Genomic DNA, 19753 nt, shown 5'->3' with positions numbered 1-19753 from the left:
AAAGGGGACGTCGGCATAGGCGTCTCTGTAACACTATCCCTATCGTCTGTGTAGTGTACCCAAAATCCCTCACGCATCGAGGTCCCCCAGATTGTTTTTTTCCGCCCAGATTACGGGTCGCCCTAATGCAGAGCTCTTACATAGAGATAGCGTTACTGTCATAATTATCGACTTTGGTCATTATTCCCGTTAAGTCACTTCGACGTTTGATTGCTGTACAACACCGAAAACTGCTGCAGACTTTCGATGCCTGTTGATCCGGCCGGCGCTGCCGTCCACGTGGCCGGGCCTTCTGGCCGGCCTGTACAGTAGGGAGAGTTGGGTCGGGGTGGACATATTCTTTACAAGTATGCATTTTTTCTTTCACCCTCTTGTTCCCTGGGTTTTGTCATCGCTGTACCTGTCTTGCGCTATGGACAAGACGCCATTTATATTTTGTCCCTCGTGCAGGGCCAAATATCAGTGGAAAGTCTAGCACCCACAGTGCAACAACGGTCTTCCCCTCGACCATAACGAGGCGGCTTGTGCGGCTTGTAAACTCCTTCGCCCCAAGACGATTAAGGAGCGCTGTCTAAAGCGATGGGGGGACAACGGCATGTCGCGGGTGCGAATGCCCATCTCCTGCCACTGCAACCGCCGAAAGTGAGGGACTAGCGATGACCAGGCCTTCGTTTCGGATGCCATTGACCGGACGGTTCTCAGTCCGCAGCGCTTTTCCCCAACAGGCACGACGCTAGTCATGTTATGGGGGGGAAAAAAACGGCGATAGGGGCACACACAATGTAAACACTAAACACCAAAGCACCAACGGATCCGTCGAAAATTTCGACAGGATCTGCTGATCTGTATGATCGGCAGCCTTCCCCGCAACCGCGGCCGCAGCCTGCGACTGGGAAATCCAAAGTAAAGGGTGCTAGCGCAGTCTGCCAAGCCTCACCTGTGGTTGATCAAATGGCGTTTAACTCCATCTTAAAAAAGGCGGCTGAACATTTTCTGATCGCCACACAAGAGGCCTTGCCGGATTCTGATTTTGTGGAGGACATCCTCAAGGAAAAACCTCCGGCCAGTCAGGCCATCCCTTTGTTGAACTCTGTCAAGAGGAGATTGGCACTTTCTTTGTTGATGCCAGCTCAAACCATGGCGGTGAACCCTAGGGTGGACAAGTTGTTTCGTCCTTCTCCGACCGAACGACCCTGCCTACATCAAGTTACCACTACTAGAAAACTGGCTGGTGTCCCCCTGTCTACAGGAGGGGCACCACCCGATAAAGAGTCCAAAAGACTGAATGCACTGTGGAAGAGGATCATAACTGCTGCTGCGTTCTCCACGAGAATAGCCAATAACACCACGCCATTGGCCAGCTATGCAAACGTCCAGTGGAACCTGCTGCAAGAAGGCCTTAAGGAAGTACCAGAACCTATGCAGTGGAGCCTGCTGCAAGAAGGCCTTAAGGAAGTACTCGTTGAGGAAACCAACCTGTTTGGCAAGGCAGTGGTCGAAGCACCTTCAACAGATTACCCAGAAACCCTCTCCACAGAGAGGGTGCGACTCTTGCCGGTCCTTTCGAGGGCAATCTCGCTTTCCCCGAAACGAGTATGGTGCTGGGAACAACTGGAATTCGGGACAAGTGCCTAATACCTCCACCTCCTATCCACCCAGAGGACCGCGACGTGGGAAGGGTAGAGGCCAAGGTTTACCCCCAGGGGCTCCCCGGCCTCTGGTCCGAAATGTCCTTCAGATCCAGGTCCCCTCCCATGCCACCCTGGTCGTGGGGCGTATAACATCTTTCCTTACGGCATGGGAGGGGATAACTACAGACCAGTGGGTTCTCAAGACAGTCACCCATGGGTACTGCATAGAATGTTGCTGACCACCTCAATTCAGACCGCCAAAATCAAGACGCCTGACTCCGGAACACCTACGTATCCTACTGCAAGAGGTGGAGATCCTTCTAGGAAAGGGCACCATATAAGTCGTCCCGATTCTACAGGTAAACGAGGGTATTCATTCAGTGTTCTGCCTTGTACCCAAAAAGGATCTCACCATGCGCACTGTGCTAGACTTGCGAACAAGTTAGTCTAACCACAAAAGTTTTGTATGGTCACTTTACAGGAAGTAACCCCGCTGTTGAAATAGGGGGATTACATGGCAACACTGGACATGAAAGATGCATATTTTTATATTTCAATGTTGCCAGCGCACCGAAAATACCTAAGGTTCATGATAGAGGACAAACACTATCAGTTCAAAGTACTCCACTTCGGCATTGCCTCTGCGCCAAGGGTGTTTACAAAGGTACTGGCAGTAGCGGCAGCGCACCTGCGCATACTATCCGTCCCGTTTTTACCCTTACCTCAATGACTGGCTTATAACAGGAGAGTCCTACGGAACATGCCTATTGAACACTCAGAAGACAATAGACCTTTTATTCAGTCTGGGATTCTCCATCAACTAGAAGAAATCCAGCTTAGACCCCAGTCAAGTCAAACAATTTCTAGGGGCTCTAATTCAGACAACAGACCCTCTGTACCTCAGAGACCCCCCAGCACTTTTGCTGGACTCTAGGACTTTTTCATTTTTCCCTGGAGAGAGGGAAACCCTATTTCCCACTCTGTCATGTATTTTCATGTGATTTTAACTCTGTTTTTTATGGTTTGTGGAGCCTGACAAACTCCATAGGCATCTTTTTGCATTGTGTCACAGCACCTTTTGTGCAGTGACACAGGTAAGAGTTTTCAGATTTCCTTTCGCTTGGACAAATGCTGTTTCCAAGAGCAGTAAAGTGAAATTGACTTTACTTACATTGTAACTCTCTAGACTCAACACACACCATTTTACCATAGAATGCTGGAGGGGATACTTAGTAGCCCCTTTGTCTAGCTTCTCGTGTAACATTTTTTATGTTACCCGTTACACAATTAATGGCTGGTGGCAGTGGTTCGTTTTTACTACTGTGATGTGTTGTTACCGCAGGCTGCGTTCGCAGCCTCACTAAAGCACCCATGGGTGCCATTTTTGTCACAATGGCCCTGCTCTTTTTTCGCTGTTTCTTGTCGTTTAGGTCCTTCTTGAGATTTACTCTGCGTGCCAAACTAGGTTTGGTCCCTTTGTTTGTTTTGCCTTTGGCAGGATTCACGAGTGAAGCCTGCCTCTGGCTCCAGCAAGTCTGGTGGGGACAGGAAGTGAGGGAGGTGCCCGAAACTCCATGTGCTTAGTCTCCTAGGAGACCCGAATGCACACTCTGGTGATTGGCTGGATGGCTGTCCGGCAGGGGAAGCCACTCTGCTGGATGAGTGACAGCTAGGCTGCAATTAATGGGAAAGAACTGAATAAAAGGCAAGTCTTTTGGCTTGGAAGGCAGAGTCGACCACTGGACAAAGGAACCGAAGAAGAGCTTGAAGAGGACGCCTGCTGCAACTCCTGGACCGTTGGTTTGCCTGGTGAAGCCCTGCTGCAGTGACTACTTGCCAAGACCACGTTGACAGAGAAGCCCCTGCAAGGACGACTTCTCCCTTTTGAGTTGGTGGGACTAATCCACTCCAAAGTAAGCCACCTGGACACCCATCTCTGAGCTGGTTGAATTTCCTGAGAGTGCTGCTGGAAACCGTATAGCCAGGGAGAGGGACACCAGATTGTGTGCATTACTTTTAAGCTGGCCTAAAGCTTTTGGAAGATCCTCCGGACTCCCACGAAGCAGGAGTGACCAATCCTGAGCCCCCTTAGCAGAGTGCGGAACCCAGAAGTGAGGACAGTCCACCTTGATAGCCAGGAACCACGCTTATTGCTATTTGCTGTAACTGCAAGGAGCTGAAACGTGAAACGGCCACTGAAAGTAAAGTTTGCCGGTTACCAGTTTTGACATGGCTGGTGCAGTGCAGGAGTCCCCCGACGTCCTCCCTCTTGTCCTCACTACTGAGGCCCAGTAACAGCAAGATCTGCAGTGCTGCACAGGAACAGAAGTCACCAGCTGCATCTTTTCTGCTTTACGAAGGTACTGTAAAACAAGTCTAAGAGAATTTACCTCTTACTTTAGAAGTGCTTGTAACTTTCACAAGTTTAATCCGCTTGTGGCCCTACATTTCATCAGACTCCTAAAACTTGTGCAAAGACTTTTCCATTACTTGCCAGAAGTGCTTTATCCTATCCAAGACCTTTGCCCATTGACTTTGCTTAGCCTATTGAATTGAATGACTCTTCTAGTGAACTCTAAAAGTATCTGCACTGCTTAAGGATATTTGTGGTATCTTGTGTTCTAATAACCTTTGCCTTTTACCAACTTTAAAGAGTGTTCTGAATGCCAACAGTAAGATATTAATGTCCCCAGCACCCTTGTTACTGAAGTCACCTGTGGGTGTAGGTTGTGTCTGTGGGCCATCCCAAAAGGGCCTGGTCTGATTCCGAAACTCAAAGTGTACAGTATTGAAGTATATTTGTGTGTTACCATTCTATTGCTCCCTTCTGAAGAAGGCTTTATAACTGAGTGATAAATTATGTATTGTTTATGCAAGAAACCTTGAGTTTAAGAGTTTATTTGAATACCTGTAATTGTGAATCTTTATGTAACTCCATTATAGCCCACATTTCCCCTCTTGAGATAAGCCTGGCTGCTCAACACACTACCAGAACTGTGTAGTACAAGCTTATACCAAAGGTTGGGTTGCCTATACCTGTAGTCATAGTTGTTTTTAATGTTCCCAGAGGGTACTGCATTCAAACTTTGCCTAACAGGAGCAGAGTCTTCCACGAGTGTAGCTAGCTCAGGAAGTCCTTCAAGAGATCTTCACCCTTTGGGGAACCCCGTAAGTGGATCTGTTCACGACCAGTGTCCACCGGAGGTGCGAACTGTACTGCTCCAGGGAATTTCCTCCAAGAGGAGCTCTAGAAGACGCATTCGTGGTGGACTGGGAATTTCCACTCCTATACGCATTTCCTCCAGTCCCTGTCATTCCTCATGTGAGCAGGAGGTTGAGAAAGCTCGGGAAACGCATTATCCTAATTGCCCCGAATTGGGCCAGGAGGACTTGATACCTGGACCTTCTGGACATGTCCATCTGCCCTCCAATATGTCTTCCACAAAGACTTTAACTTCTCTCGCGAGAGGAGGGTCGGGTTCTCCATGCAGAGGTCAAGACACTCAGCCTTCACGCAGTGTTTCTGAGAGGCTGAGATACAAGGATTGGGACCTCCCGGATGACGTAATGGAGTTTTTGTTTTTGGCCAGAAGGCCAGCAACAAAGTCCTTGTACTGCTGCCCTTGGAACACATTCTGCAGCTGGTGCAAGGACAAGAATGTATACCCTTTACTATGCAAGACACCAGAAGTATTATCTTTTCTACTATACCTAGCCAATCTGGGGCTCCAGATTGGAACAATTAAGGACTATTTGGCAGCGCTATCTATGTTGAAGTTTTCGTCAGGAATCTTTATATTTCGAGATCCCACTGGTGACACAATTTCTAAAGGAACTCAGCAATGTGTTCCCCCTATCTCCTTTCCAGGTTCCTGTTTGGGACCTTAATCTAGTATTAAAATGTCTTGTGTGCACCTTTTGAACCTGTACATTCATGTCCGTTAAGATTGCAAACATTTAAAACTATCCTCTTGGTGGCATTAACTTCAGCCCATAGAGTGAGTGAATTCCAGGCACTATCATCCAAGCCACCCTTTACTATTTTCCACAAGGATAAGGTGTTCTTGAGGGTTAAGCCTTCATTTTTACTTATCATTTCAGATTTGCATGTAGAAACAAAAATGGTATTGCCCACTTTCTATCCTCCACCTCACCCTGGCAAAGAGGAGGAGAGATTACACCGATTGGATCCACGTAGAGCTCTAAATTTGTACATATCTACATTATCCAAACTTCGTATTTATTATCAGCTTTTTATAGGCTATAGATGTCACAAACTGGGCCAGGCTGTGACTAAACAGACCTTATTCAGATGGATCATTCTGGCAATTTCAGAATGCTACAGGCTGACGGGCAAGGATCCTCCAGAATGCTTAAGGGCCCATTCCACCAGGGGCATGGCTACCTCTACAGCTCTGCGAAGGCGTTTCCCGATAGAAAACATTTGAGAGGCAGTTATGTGGTCTACTATACACACGTTCACAAAACACTAATGCCTTGAGTCTTGCCCCGGTCAGGATGTAAGTTTTGGAAAAGCTGTCCTCCATTTGGTTCATGGAAACCATTAATAACTAAATTATTATTTCCCACACCAAAACAAACTCTGCTTTGGGGGTCTAGCAAAGATGAGGAATACGTTGGACACAATCCATTCGAAGAACAAGTTACTTACCACTGTTAACGTTCTTTCGACCAGATGTTCCTCCCAAGTATTCCTCATCGCCCTTCCAGCCTACCCCAAAGTAGAATTTCCCCTGCTTTTACAGCTTTCGCTCTTTCCAAGCTTAGTACAGTCAAACCTGTGCGTTTGCGGGTAGTTTCTTCTGTAATGCATGGAAGGTGCAATTAGTTTGCTTATTCTTAAAAAACAAGAGGTGTTGGCTGGACGGTTTGGAATTAATCCCAACCTCTGGCATTACTCTGGGCAACCCTCCAGACCATAATTTTTCACCTGCCGAGCCATTACAAAAGTGGAAATACCATATGCAAATCCGGCTTGGTCCCACCCCAAAAGGGGCAGTCCAGCCCGAACTTCTTGGTCACATCCCTTCTGCACAAGACCAAAAACATCTCCAAACATGTTTAGACCTTATTGGGCCTCATCAGTGAGGAGTAGCTTGGGTCTCTTAGCCCAGCAGGCACGGGACCCACGTCTGGGCATACCCGTCCCATTCGAGGTGACCTACGCAAAACAAAAGGGGTGATGCCCGGAAGGTTTGGAATTAATCCTAACTACTGGCATTGCTCTTAGCCATGTTTGCGACAGTGGAAAATGAGATAAATGTTGAGTCGGCTTGCTGAGGTGCAAGGTATGGGTTTGCGTAAAATGGTACATTGCATGTGTTCAATATTTAGGCAATAAGCCTCGAGCCAGAGAGCCTGAGGGGGCATTACCACGTCGGGTAACTTCCCTGGTGAACAAAGGCCCTGGGGCATTACTTGACACAGTAATGCCCCCCTGGCTCAGGGCTTATTGCTACTAGTACCCCAGTCAATTGGACTGGGGTACTAATAGTGTTTTTTTTTCGGTTGCAAGACGCTTAGTAGTCCGTTCTCCCTTTCTGTGGCGGCCTGATGGAAGAATGAAAAGGAACTGAGAGGGATGCACGCCGCTTCCCTCGTCAGGTAAGTCTTTGTCGGCCGGGTAATGCTCCGGTGAGGGTCAATGAGCCTGGTTGTTACAAGCTCATTGACGCTCGCTGGGTACTAATACAAATATTCATAATTATTCATAATTTGCAGCCACTGCCACAGCCTACTCTCCTCTCCAACCTAGCACGCTGGCCCACGTCTCAGACCAGAAAACCATCTCACACCCCATAATTCTCCTTCCACGCCATCTCTGATCATGACCTGGCTTCCCTCATCAAAGGGCTCAAACCTTCACGCTTTAAAGGCGACATCTGTCCATTACCACAGTCTCCTGGCTCCTCAGAATTGACAGAGCTGCCTACCTACAAATCCAAGAATTCCTGGAAACTCGCCACATTATCAGCCCGAGCCAAACAGGCTTCAGTCGCAGTCACTGGACAGAAATAGCTCTCTTTGACATAAACAAAACAGGTATACATCGCCAACAATGCCTGTAATCCTTCGCTACTCATGCTCTTGGACCTATCTACCACCTTCGATCTCGTTGATCACCAGACCAAATGCCAGCACCTCACCATGGCTGCACACTTCTTCCCTGAAACCACTCAATGACTCCCCTCCTTCCTTGCCAACACAACCTCTAGTCTTCTCTGGCGAGGCGTCTCCCGCTCCCACACCAATCACCTGCAGTGTCCTGCAAGGATCTTGCGTTTTTCCAACACTGTACAATATCTGCACCAGACCTGTCTTTGACCTCCTAGATGCCATCGGAATCTCTTACACGAACTACACGCAGATTCTCATCCCTCTCACTGATGTCTACGCCTAATACTCCCAAAAAGTAGATGCATCTATGAAACTATCCAATCGTGAATGGCATCACACAAGCTCTGCCTCAACAACGTGAAAACGGAGCTCCTCCTCGTTGGATCCCCATCATGCATCTCTAAACTAGACCCTGACTTTCAATCCTTCAATATCGACGGACACAAGACACCCGTGTCCTCATCTATGAAACTCTTGGGCTTTGCCCTTGATGCTTCCCTCAACATGTTGGGGATCATCTTTCCCATCGCCTCCACAGCAGCCTACTCCACGAAATGTATCTATGCAAGCAAACCATTCCTCTCCTCTGACAGCCTGCTCACCATTGCATGCACCATTATCTGTTTCAAATTGGGCTATTCAAATTCGTCTATTGCAATGCACTGCTGTACGGCACTTCTGAAAAGAATCTGGACAGACTGTGAATATACTGTTAGGACCATTTTTTTTAAGTCCAACTAAGGATATAGTAAAGCCATTCAACTGCGACAGTACAAGACTCCATGCTTAATATAAGGCTGTACCACCTGAGTATATGGTAGCGTAGCCCGAGAAGCCAGGCTTATCTTAAGAGGGAAAGGGGGCTGTAGAATCAGTACAAAGAAATTGTAGTATACATAGGGGCCAAAGAAACACTGAAACACTATGTATTGTTTACATAAATGGTTTATTTAAATACAAGAAGGCTCAGATAAATCCTAGGGTAAATGGGTACTATCACAGATCATAGTAACAATTGGGAGAGTCAGCATACATGCACTGACACTTATCAAATAAGGAAAAACATGAATAAATGATGACAATGCAATCAGTAGGTTCCTGAAAACATGCTGAATACGCCGGATTGAGGCGTTCACCAACATTCCTAATGGAATTCTCTCATCTATTGACTTGGTTACGTGTACTCAGAGCGGTGACTCTGTGCTCTGGCCAACTGCCACTTGCTCATATATTATAATACCAAACTACTATGGGTTCGCCTTCTGAAGCGTCCCAATGTGAATGGACACTATAGAAATATGGTTTGGTTCATAGTCATAGTTTCGAATCAAAAGTTTCGAAAACAAAAGCTGTGACATGCTATGTTTAACATGCAATGTGCATTTCGAAGGGATTGTGTCCTCCGACGTATTCCTTATCTTAGATATCTCCTTCCAGCTCTGCTGGCCTCGGAAAATTTTTCTTTAGAGGGCGCTGCGCGTCGACGTCCTCCGAGTCGATGTCCCTCGACAGCCGCCGTATCGACGTCAACGTCATCCTGCCCATAAAGGCTGCGCGCAACGTCCGTTGCTCAGTTCCGTTTTTCCGTGCTTACTCAGTGCCTCGGAATACCGTTGCTCAGTTTTGTCAGGTTAATCCCATTTACCTCGAGTTATTCGATCCGTACTCGATGGCTTCGTCGGAACCGACAACTCCTCGGTCCGGCTTCAAAAAATGCCGAGATTGTGGGAAAAAGATGTCGCTGACTGACCCTCACAGAGTTTGTCTGTGGTGTTTGGGAGCTGAACACCATTGTTCGGAGTGCGAGGACTGTATGTCCATGACAGCTAAGGCCCTGAAGGAGCGTAGGGGGAAGCTGGAGAAAGGTAAGACTTTTAAAGCTTCTTCCTCGACGAAGTCGAGACATTCGTCTCCTCGTCACCATTCGCGCTCCAGGTCTCGGAGTGGGTCCCATCACTCCTCGAGATCGAAGCACTCGAAGAGGAGACGTCGAAGATCCCCTTCTCCGTCTTCCTCTGTTTCTCCAAAGAGAATCCCTTGCCCCACAAAACATAGTTCCCGGGCTGAATGGGAGGAATTCCGCAAAAATATGATGTGCGTCTTCGAGAAAGCGGCCTCGACCCCCTCGAAGACTGCTGAGAGCGATGCTCTGGTCGAAAGACCCTAAGGTCAAAAACGCCGCGAGTCGCAGTACCCGGCGAAGGAAATTTCTCGAGCGCGTCTCGAACCCTCGAGTAGGACTATGACCTCAAAACCTTCTTCGAAGGTTCCGTCGACGCCGAGGTCGATGTCTTCGACGCCGTTGTCAAAGGGACCTTCGACACACGGGTCTGTCGACTCGACGCCATCTTCGACACCGGCGTCGACGCCAAGAAAAGTCACGGTTACGACACACCCAGTGACTATCCCCAGGTCTTCGATGACGATGGCGTCTAGATTGTCGAGCAGAATCCCAATTCTGTCGAGGTCGAGGCCTCCGCCTTTGTTTTCGACGCCACGCTCGAAGCCTTCGACGTCGGCGTCGACGACATAGTTTTCGAGGCCGATTATGACAAGTTTGGCACCCTCTGCCTTGGAGTTGGGGTTTACAACCTTTATGAGTTCAGAACAATTGAGAACTATGTCCTCAATTATGGAAGAGGGTGAATTGTCTGAACAGGAAGACACATTTGAATTGCAGGGACCTGTTAGCCCAATTAGAGAGGAGTTTTCCTCTGAAGAACGCAGGTTAAAGGATCTTCATGATTCCTTACATGAGGCAAGTGGGTTAGACACTTCCCCTGAGGTGGAGTTTGCTAGGCCAGACCCGGGGGAGCATGCTGAAACCCCCTATAGAGCCTTAATGGCCAGGATCACAGAGTTTATGGGGTGGTCTGCACCTTCACAGTCTTTCCAACAAGATGACCTCACGGATATTCTTGACAAAGGCCCACAGGAGGATCCTGTGGTGCCCTTTCATAAAGCTCTTCAGAGGAAGATTATGACGAACTGGGAAACCCCAGATGTCGTCCCGGCAGTAAATAAAAAACTGTCTACAAAATACAGGGTATCTTCTACAGACCCGGAGTTTTTGTCAAAACACCCATCCCCAGAAAGTCTGGTGGTACAGGCAGCATCTTCTACGGATGTCAAGACGGCTTACCCTACCGTCCCACAGGACAGGGACGATAAGAAATATGATGCTATGGCAAAGAAAGTTTTTTTGGCATGTAGCATGGCGTTAAAATCTGTTAATGCTACTTGCACCCTTGCTAGATTCAGCCATACACTTTGGGAGTGTGCTTCTACAGCGGCTGACTGCATCCCGGAGGGAGAAGAAAGGGAGGCGTTCCTGAATATCATACAGGACGGTAAAGACGCTATGTGCGAATCCCTCCAGGCGGGCATTGATTCGGCTGACAGTATCAGCAGAGCAATGGCGGCAAGTACAACAACCAGGAGATTCGCTTGGTTGAGAAAGTCTGGTTTTGCCCCAGATGTGCAAGCCAGGCTCTTGAATATGCCATTCGATGGCTCTTCTTTGTTCGGGAAAAAGGCGGATGACAGTTTAGAGAAACTGCAAACTTCAAAAGCAGCAGCAAAATCCCTAGGCGCTGCAATCCGTCAGACACCTTTTCGTCCCACAGGAACCTCTGCGAGGGGCAAGTCCTTTTGCTTCTACTCCGCATTCGGAAGAGGTAGAGGACGACCGGCTCAAAGGGGACAAAGAAGAAGTACCCGAGGTGGACGGGGTAGATGTTCAAAAGCCGCAGCAACAGCAGGTGCCTCTTTACCATCGCCATCTGCATCAGCCGCCCCAAAACCACTCTGAGGACTTCCCTCACAGGACACCTGTAGGAGGCAGGTTGACTCAACATCTGGCGGAATGGCAGGCTATCACGTCAGATGCTTGGGCATTGGAAACAGTTGCCCAAGGTTACTGCCTGCCTTTCCTACGCATACCTCAAAGTCATCCACCGGGGATCAGCTCTCAGAAAGCTCCAGATCCGCTCCTCTTGCAGGAAATTTTGGACCTGCTAGAGAAAGGTGCCATAGAACCGGTACCTGTAGCGGAGAGGAACAAGGGCTGGTACTCCCCTTACTTTCTCATTCCAAAGAAAGACGGAGGACTGAGACCCCTCTTGGACTTGCGAGAATTGAACAAATTCCTCAGGAAAGACAAATTCAAGATGGTCACTCTTTCTCAGATCCTCCAGGCCCTTCAGTTCCAGGACTGGTTGGTATCTCTGGACCTTCAGGACGCTTATTTCCATGTGCCTATCCATCTCAAACACAGGAAATACCTGAGGTTTGCAATTGGCAACTCTCATTATCAATTTCGAGTGCTGCCATTTGGGCTGACCTCCGCCCCGAGGGTCTTCACCAAGTTAATGTCGGTAGTGGCGGCAAGTCTAAGGAGGGAAGGGATTCACGTCTACCCCTACCTGGACGATTGGTTGATCAGGGCTGTATCTTCGGAACAAGCTCAGATCCAGCTAAATCACGTGTGCCACTCCCTTCACAAACTGGGCTTCTCCCTCAATTTAAAGAAGTCACAAATGATACCATCGCAGAGACTCCAGTTCATAGGAGCGATCCTGGACACTTCCCTGGGAAAAGCCTCGCCACCAGAGGTGAGGGCTCAAGATATTCTACAGATGGTTACCAAGTTCCAAGATGCCCAACGTCTCCCAGCCTTCGACTTTTTGAGGTTGCTAGGCCTCATGGCATCCTGCATTTTCCTAGTGCCAGAGACTTGCCTGAGAATGAGAGCCCTCCAGTGGACACTGAGGACTCAGTGGTCACAATTCTCAGGGAGAATGACAGATCTTCTTCAGGTTCCCGACAGGGTGGCTCGAGACCTTCAGTGGTGGGCCTGTCAGGAGAACATTCTGAAAGGAGAACAATTTTGGCAAGCCTGGCCGGAGATAACAGTAGTCACGGATGCCTCACTCACGGGGTGGGGAGCCCACGCCAACGACTTGACCATCAGCGGTCGTTGGTCTCCATCGGAGTCCAGACTACATATCAACCTGTTAGAGCTGAGAGCCATCAGACTTGCGCTGAAGGCGTTCCTGCCAGCTGTACAAGGGAAAAATGTCCTGATAATGACGGACAACACGGTGGCCATGCATTACCTCAACAAAAGAGGAGGCGTAGGATCACTACCCCTGTGCAGAGAGGCGATGCAGCTCTGGTTTTGGGCAATCCAAGAAGGAATCTCTCTATCGGCAGTTCACCTAGCCGGAGAGAAGAACATGACAGCGGACGCTCTGAGCAGGCAGAGCACAGTCTCCCACGAGTGGGAGCTAGCTCAGGAAGTCCTTCAAGAGATCTTCGCCTTTTGGGGAACCCCTCGGGTGGATCTGTTCGCCACCAGCCTCAACAGGAAATGCGATCTGTTCTGCTCAAGGGAATTTCCCCCGAGAGGAGATCTGGGAGACGTGTTCATAGTGGACTGGGAGTTTCCGCTTCTGTACGCGTTCCCACCGGTCCCTGTCATTCCTCAAATGATCAGGAGGTTGAGAAGATTGCGGAGAACCATGATCCTAATTGCCCCGGATTGGGCCAGGAGAACGTGGTACCCGGACCTTCTAGACTTGTCCATCTGCCCTCCAATTCGACTTCCACTAAAAGAGAGAACCTACTCTCACAGAAGGGAGGTCAGGTTCTCCATCCAGACATCAAAACCCTCAACCTTCACGCGTGGCTTCTGAAAGGCTGAGGTACAAGGATTGGGACCTCCCTGATGATGATATGGAGGTGTTGCTTTCGGCAAGGAGGCCAGCAACAAAGTCTTTATACCGCTGCCGTTGGAACAGATTTTGCAGCTGGTGTAGAGAACAGAATATCGACCCCTTTTCATGTGGTACACCAATGGTTTTGTCCTTCCTACTATATTTGGCGAATTCAGGCCTTCAAGTTGGCACCATTAAGGGCTATCTCGCAGCACTATTCATCTTTAAGCGCACTGCAGAAGAACCATCCTATTTCAAGTTACCCTTGGTAATACAGTTTCTAAAGGGGTTAACCAATGTTTATCCCCCAAGACCATTCCAAGTTCCCCTATGGGATTTAAACTTAGTCCTAACTTTCCTGATGGGCACACCTTTCGAACCACTCCATTCTTGTTCGTTAAGATTACTTACTCTTAAAACTGTTTTATTAATAGCACTTACATCTGCTAGAAGGGTGAGCGAATTACAAGCTCTTTCTTGTAAACCCCCTCATACAATCTTTCACAAAGAAAAAGTTGTCCTGCAAGTGAAGCCTAATTTCCTCCCAAAGGTGGTTTCTGAATTCCATATCACTCAGAAGATTACCCTACCATCTTTCTATCCTCCTCCTCATCCGGTGAAAGAGGAAGAGAGGTTACACAGGCTAGACCCTAGAAGGGCTTTGTTTTTACATCAGTAGACTAGCCAGGATAAGACAGGCAGACCAGTTGTTTGTAGGTTACACAGGTCACAAGCTGGGGTTACCAATAACTAAGCAGACCATTTACAGATGGATCATTCTAGCCATTCTGGAATGTTATAAACTGGCAGGGAAAGAGCCCCCTCAAAACCTTAGGGCTCATTCGACCAGAGGTATTGCAGCTTCATCGGCCCTCAAAAGAGGTGTGCCGGTTAAAGACATCTGTGCGGCCACTACATGATCGTCTATCCATACCTTTACACGATTTTACAACTTGGATTCCTCCTCCAGTTAAGAGACTAGGTTTGGAAGGGCTGTACTGCACTCTATTCATCAATAGAAGACAGCGTGAAGTCAGTACTCCCTCCTCCAATAATAGAATACTGCTATGGGAGCCTATCTAAGATAAGGAATACGTCGGAGGACACAATCCCTTCAAAGAACAAGTTACTTCTTACCTTGTAACGTTCTTTCGACGGGATGTTCCTCCGACGTATTCCTTATCGACCCTCCCATCCATCCCCGCAGTTCTACTTCCCTTGTTGTTGCAGCTTACGCTCCTTCAGGGTGATTAGTCTAGTCCAGACAGAAATACTGTGGGCTACAAAACGGAACTGAGCAACGGACACTGCGCGCAGCCTTTATGGGCAGGATGACGTCGATGTCGATACGGCGGCTGTCGAGGGACATCGACTCGGAGGACGTCGACGCGCAGCGCCCTCTAGAGAAAAATTTTCCGAGGCGAGCAGAGCTGGAAGGAGATATCTAAGATAAGGAATACGTCGGAGGAACATCCCGTCGAAAGAACGTTACAAGGTAAGAACTAACTTGTTGTTCTTTCTAAACCAATCTGTCGACAATAGTCATGGATTGGTTTCAATTGAAATGCACTTTTACATGTTAAAAGTAGCATTTCAGTGCTTTTTTTTTTTTTTTTGTAACGTTGAAACGTTTGATGGAGCTGTCCAGTGCTGTAATTTCAGCACTGGACAGTTCCATGTAACGTTTCAAGGTTTTAGTGTATATTGAGGGGGGGTGGTCCCAATCCCCACCCCACGCCCCATGTCGACAGCACTTTCAAATTTTTTCAAAGAAATTGTCATTTGAAAGAATGGCATTTCGAAAAAAAAAATTCGAAAGATTGCCTTTCGACACTTTTGCATTTGGAAAAATGACTGCACACCATAGAATATATGATCTCTTCGACATTTGACCCGCATTCATCACCATTTGCCATAACGCTTTGTTCAAGTTTAACAGCCAGGAATTCACTAAACTCAAATTGGATTTTGTTTTCGTGCCTTAAGAAAGACCTACATGGTCGAAACACGTGTCCTATGATCAGTATTCTTAATATTAAATCAGCCACTTGCACTTATGATTCCATTGTCATCATTTATTCATGTTTTTCCTTATTTGATAGGTGTCAGCGCATGTATGGCAACTCACCCAATTGTTAATCTCAATTCACATGTGAGGCAGGGGTAGCCTAGTGTGTCGCCATCTGCAGCAGACAACACTATATACTATTAGTTCCAACATCTTGATACAGCGCCCATAGTCTTGGTAACCCAAAACCTTAGTATAGGGCACACCGGTTCATGGGGAGTAAAACCATTAGTTACTTTCAGATTACTTTACAGTAATTCAAGGGTAGTAGACTGTCAGTTATGAAGTGACACTCAGTTAAGGAATCACATGAACCAACCCTGTTACCAGGATACTTTTCTGAAGAGTGGCACACTCATTTAAAGAACAGTGTATACCTATAACTACATTTATGATAACAGTTATGCTAAGTGAGTTAGACCTTTTTGTGTAATATACAATTACAGTTGCTTTTCAGCTCAGTGGGTCACAGTCTAAGATGAGCACAAACTCTTTACACTAATTTAGGACGCACCAGGCAGACCCAGGTCAGCTACACCTACAGAACACTTTTCAACAATGGCACACAGCTATTCGAGGCAGGTAAAACCTAATGTTGTGGTATACTATTACAGTTGTTTGTTAGATCAGTGGAACACAGACTAAGGTAAGCAATAACTGTTTAACATATTTTAGGATGGCACACAGGTAACTCAAGTTAAGTAAAACTGATATACTTTTTAAAGGAGCTATCGGTAACTTAAAGATTTGTATAGACCTAAGACTGTTTTAGCATCTGTATAAAATAGACAAGGGAAAGCGAAACTCAATGTTACACTTTTTGAATGACTGTGTTATTCTAGGTAGGTACAACCTTTGGCAGACTTATTCTAAAGAGGCTATACAGCAAGTTAGGGAAAGCAAGACCCAGTTGGGGAACTTGTACACCTATTCTCTGAAAGAAATTCTTCATGACTGGATGCGGCTCTGTGGTTTTGGCGTCTATTTAGGAGCCAGAAGAAGACTGAATATCACTGGTCAGATTCACGTCGTTTGCAAGGTACAGCACTCTGATGAGGGGACGTTTAGGACTCAAATCATGTCTCTGGAGGTCCAGCAGGATGCCACCAAGTTTCAGCTCGATTTGGAAGACTGTGCACCGCACAATGGCTCGAGGTCCCAGGGTATTGGCGTATTGCCAACTGTATAACTGATGTAAGGCAACCGTCCTTGCCCAGGCTATTGTTAGACACGCTCTCTCTGTAACATTCACTGTCGATTGCATCTTGCACTGAAACTAAGTCATCTTCTTGAAACAGCGCTGCGATGCCTCCGGGCTGCGTGGCACTTTACAAATGCAAAAATAAAAATAATAAATTGTAGCCCTGCATGGTCGCAGCACATAGTGGGATAGCTCAAAATGCAGGACTACTTGAGTATGGTGGATCTCACCATGCTCTGGGCCAGGCTCGTCTGTTTCATGAATCCCCAGGCCGATTGGAAGGAAGGGTTACAGCAGGCTCCGGTCACACAGCAGGCTCTCCAGTCGCTGGAAATCACTACAGCCTTTGTTTCTTCATCTTCCTCTTCGGTTTCAGCTCCAGTGGTCGACTTGTCTGCAGCTTCGGGGTTCAGAGTTTTTATCAGGCACTACAGCACAACCTCTGCATGCTCTCCCCGCATTTTACAGCAAGAGGTGGTCTGGCTGTCTAATCAGGGCAGCCAGCCCCCCACTAAGAGTTTTCCTTTCAGGCAAGGTGGAAGACAAAGGTCTGTGAAATGTTGGACTCCTCCCTCACTTCCTGCCTTTCCAGACACTTTGGAACCTGGGTGGCGAATCCACAGGATTCCGCCAAAGACAAAACAGCCACTGAGGTCGTTAATGCCTAGAATGACAGGAGAAGACCTCAGAAACAGCAAACGCACAGGAAATGGCGAAAAAAGAAGTATCCCATCATTTTAGAAAAATGGAAGCCCTTCTGTGCATTACTGAGGCTGAATTTACAGCCTGCGAGTAATAAAGACTAAAAGCCATAAAGCTAAATCCACTGCCACCAGCCATTCATGTAAAACTTGCAATTAGAACAAAATGTTACCAGGTAAGTAAGAAAGGGGATACATTGTATACCCGCAGCACTCCACATAAGGTGGGGTGTGCTGGCTCACTATATACAATGTGAAGGGGTATGAAAATCCCTCTTCACTACTCGGGAACTGTAGTTCACCCAAATACATGAAAGAGAAATTACAGGGGGAGCCCATGGTTGTAACCCAGCCTAAGCCCAAAGGATGTAGTAAACTATAACTTCAACCGTGCACTATGGAGAGACATTAAAAGGTCACCCATAAAAAGAGTAAAAAACTAGGCGAGAGGTGGAAAAGTTTCCCCTTCACCCAGGGACAAGGTAAAATAGTTACCTAGTCAAAGCAAAATGTTCTGGGGTTGACACAGGTCAGGACGATTTATCATTGATATGAAAATCTTATCTAACAATTACGTGCCGCACTGAACCTGCAAAAGCCCGATCATATCGCTGAAGCCACAAGGTCTGTTGACTGGCTGCCCATCAGAGAAAGGATCAAATTCGAAATTCTTTCACTCGCGCACCCCTGCCTCTCGAAAAATGCTCCATCCTTCCACGACCAGAGACTCTCTAGACACACACCGACCAGACCCCTGTGCACCCAACACAGCCACTGCCTTGTCACCCCAAGATTTGACTGCAAAAAAGCAGGGGGCTCGAGCTTCCCCATGGCTGCAGCCACACTGCAACAATCTGCCTTGTTGCGCTGAACCATCCTGCCTACCCCCTGTTTAGAAAAAAACTGAAGACCTACCTTTTTAAGTAACCTCCTGTTGTACTCTGTGTATACTTGCCTCTCAAATGATTTCTATGTCTTCTAACCGTTACCTCATGCCTTCTGTTCGTAACTAGCGCCTAGATGCCCAAGGGCTTTGTGCGCTGCTACAACTGCAAAAATAAATACAAATAGAATATGTACCGTATTTTAATGTGAAGTCACCAGATTACTATGGACTCTGTAAGCATGTGTTCTTAGAACAGTGTCTTTTATCTACGTTTTAATTGACAGTTTTATGACAAAATAAAGGACCTTTGAATTCATACTGAAATGGAATATAAGTCGTGTTTTTCAATCCATTAAGCTTTCAGATTTTAGATGTTATTACTTAAGTAATATTTGTTTGAATCGAATTTGCCTTAAAGATGCGAAAAATGCATCCTGCTTATACACAGATGTTGAATTGTATTCTGATTTTGAGACGATGGTAAAATCGTGCATGTTTCCATACATCTTTATTGTCTGAACCCTTTGCCCATTATCTCTGCGAATCTGGTGTGATGTATTTACTTAATAACATTTAATTTTGTGCCTGTGTTGTATTGCTAAGATTCAAATGTTTTTTATTTTATTATGGTTAGTTTGCAATCATTGAACGAAGAACTTGCATCAAGTACAAAAGATGATGGAAAGGCTTTTGTGGAAAAACAGGTAATTTGAAAGTGAATATCTACCACCCCATTTTTGAACCCTGTCACATACCCATGGTTTTAAGTGGATGCGATATTGAACATCAAATTGAAAAGCACATATGACGTGCAGAACGTATTAGGTCCAGAACTTGTCACATACCTTTTTAGTACCAAACCACTGCATGGGGTTACTTAGCTTATGTAGACTATTTAACCGTTCATGCTGATTTGAATTTGTCTCTTGTTTAATTTTGAATGCATGCAGTATAATCAGTTGCTTTAATTTCTCTATGAAGAGGCATGCACAAAGTTTAAAGATTTGAAATTTGTTTTGAAAAAGTCTATTGTAAATGGTCACTAATTTGCCTTACAGACTGAAGCCTTAAGAAAGCAGTGCAGGTGCTGTTTTCAGAATGTTGTTTTCATCAATAACTTTGTACATTTGTAAGCCAATTGTTGCATCATTATCTCCCTCTTTCCAACTGGTTATTTTAATATATCCGTTCCCAAGATGGACTTCTCTTCAAAGTCTTCTGGAGCAACCTAACTGGAACCACTAAGGAAATTTGGCAGGACTAAATGTCTGCCTGGAGAGCATACACTGGCAAGAACATTAGGTTGTGAACTTCAAATTGGATCCAACTCCTACTGAAAAGTGACTTCTATGGCTGGGGGCCCAGCACATATGGTGTGGTGCACAGACCTCTCGGTTTAATGCAGCAGTCT

The 19753-nt window shown here is 46.7% G+C and overlaps 1 protein-coding gene across 1 annotated transcript in view; it reads left to right on the top strand.

Moving 5' to 3' along the window:
- Positions 1 to 19753, top strand: part of DNAJC2 (DnaJ heat shock protein family (Hsp40) member C2) — a 630220-nt gene that overhangs the window by 427147 nt on the left and 183320 nt on the right. The window contains exon 12 of the mRNA XM_069628062.1: positions 18977 to 19046. Within this exon, the coding sequence (XP_069484163.1) occupies positions 18977 to 19046 (70 nt within the window). The remainder of the gene's footprint in view (positions 1 to 18976; positions 19047 to 19753) is intronic.

This window comes from Ambystoma mexicanum, chromosome 12 (genome assembly GCF_040938575.1).
Source record: "Ambystoma mexicanum isolate Mex_15411 chromosome 12, UKY_AmexF1_1, whole genome shotgun sequence".
Taxonomy (NCBI): domain Eukaryota; kingdom Metazoa; phylum Chordata; class Amphibia; order Caudata; family Ambystomatidae; genus Ambystoma; species Ambystoma mexicanum.
Note: the sequence above shows the minus strand (reverse complement) of the source record. Positions and strands in the feature narration are given on the sequence as shown.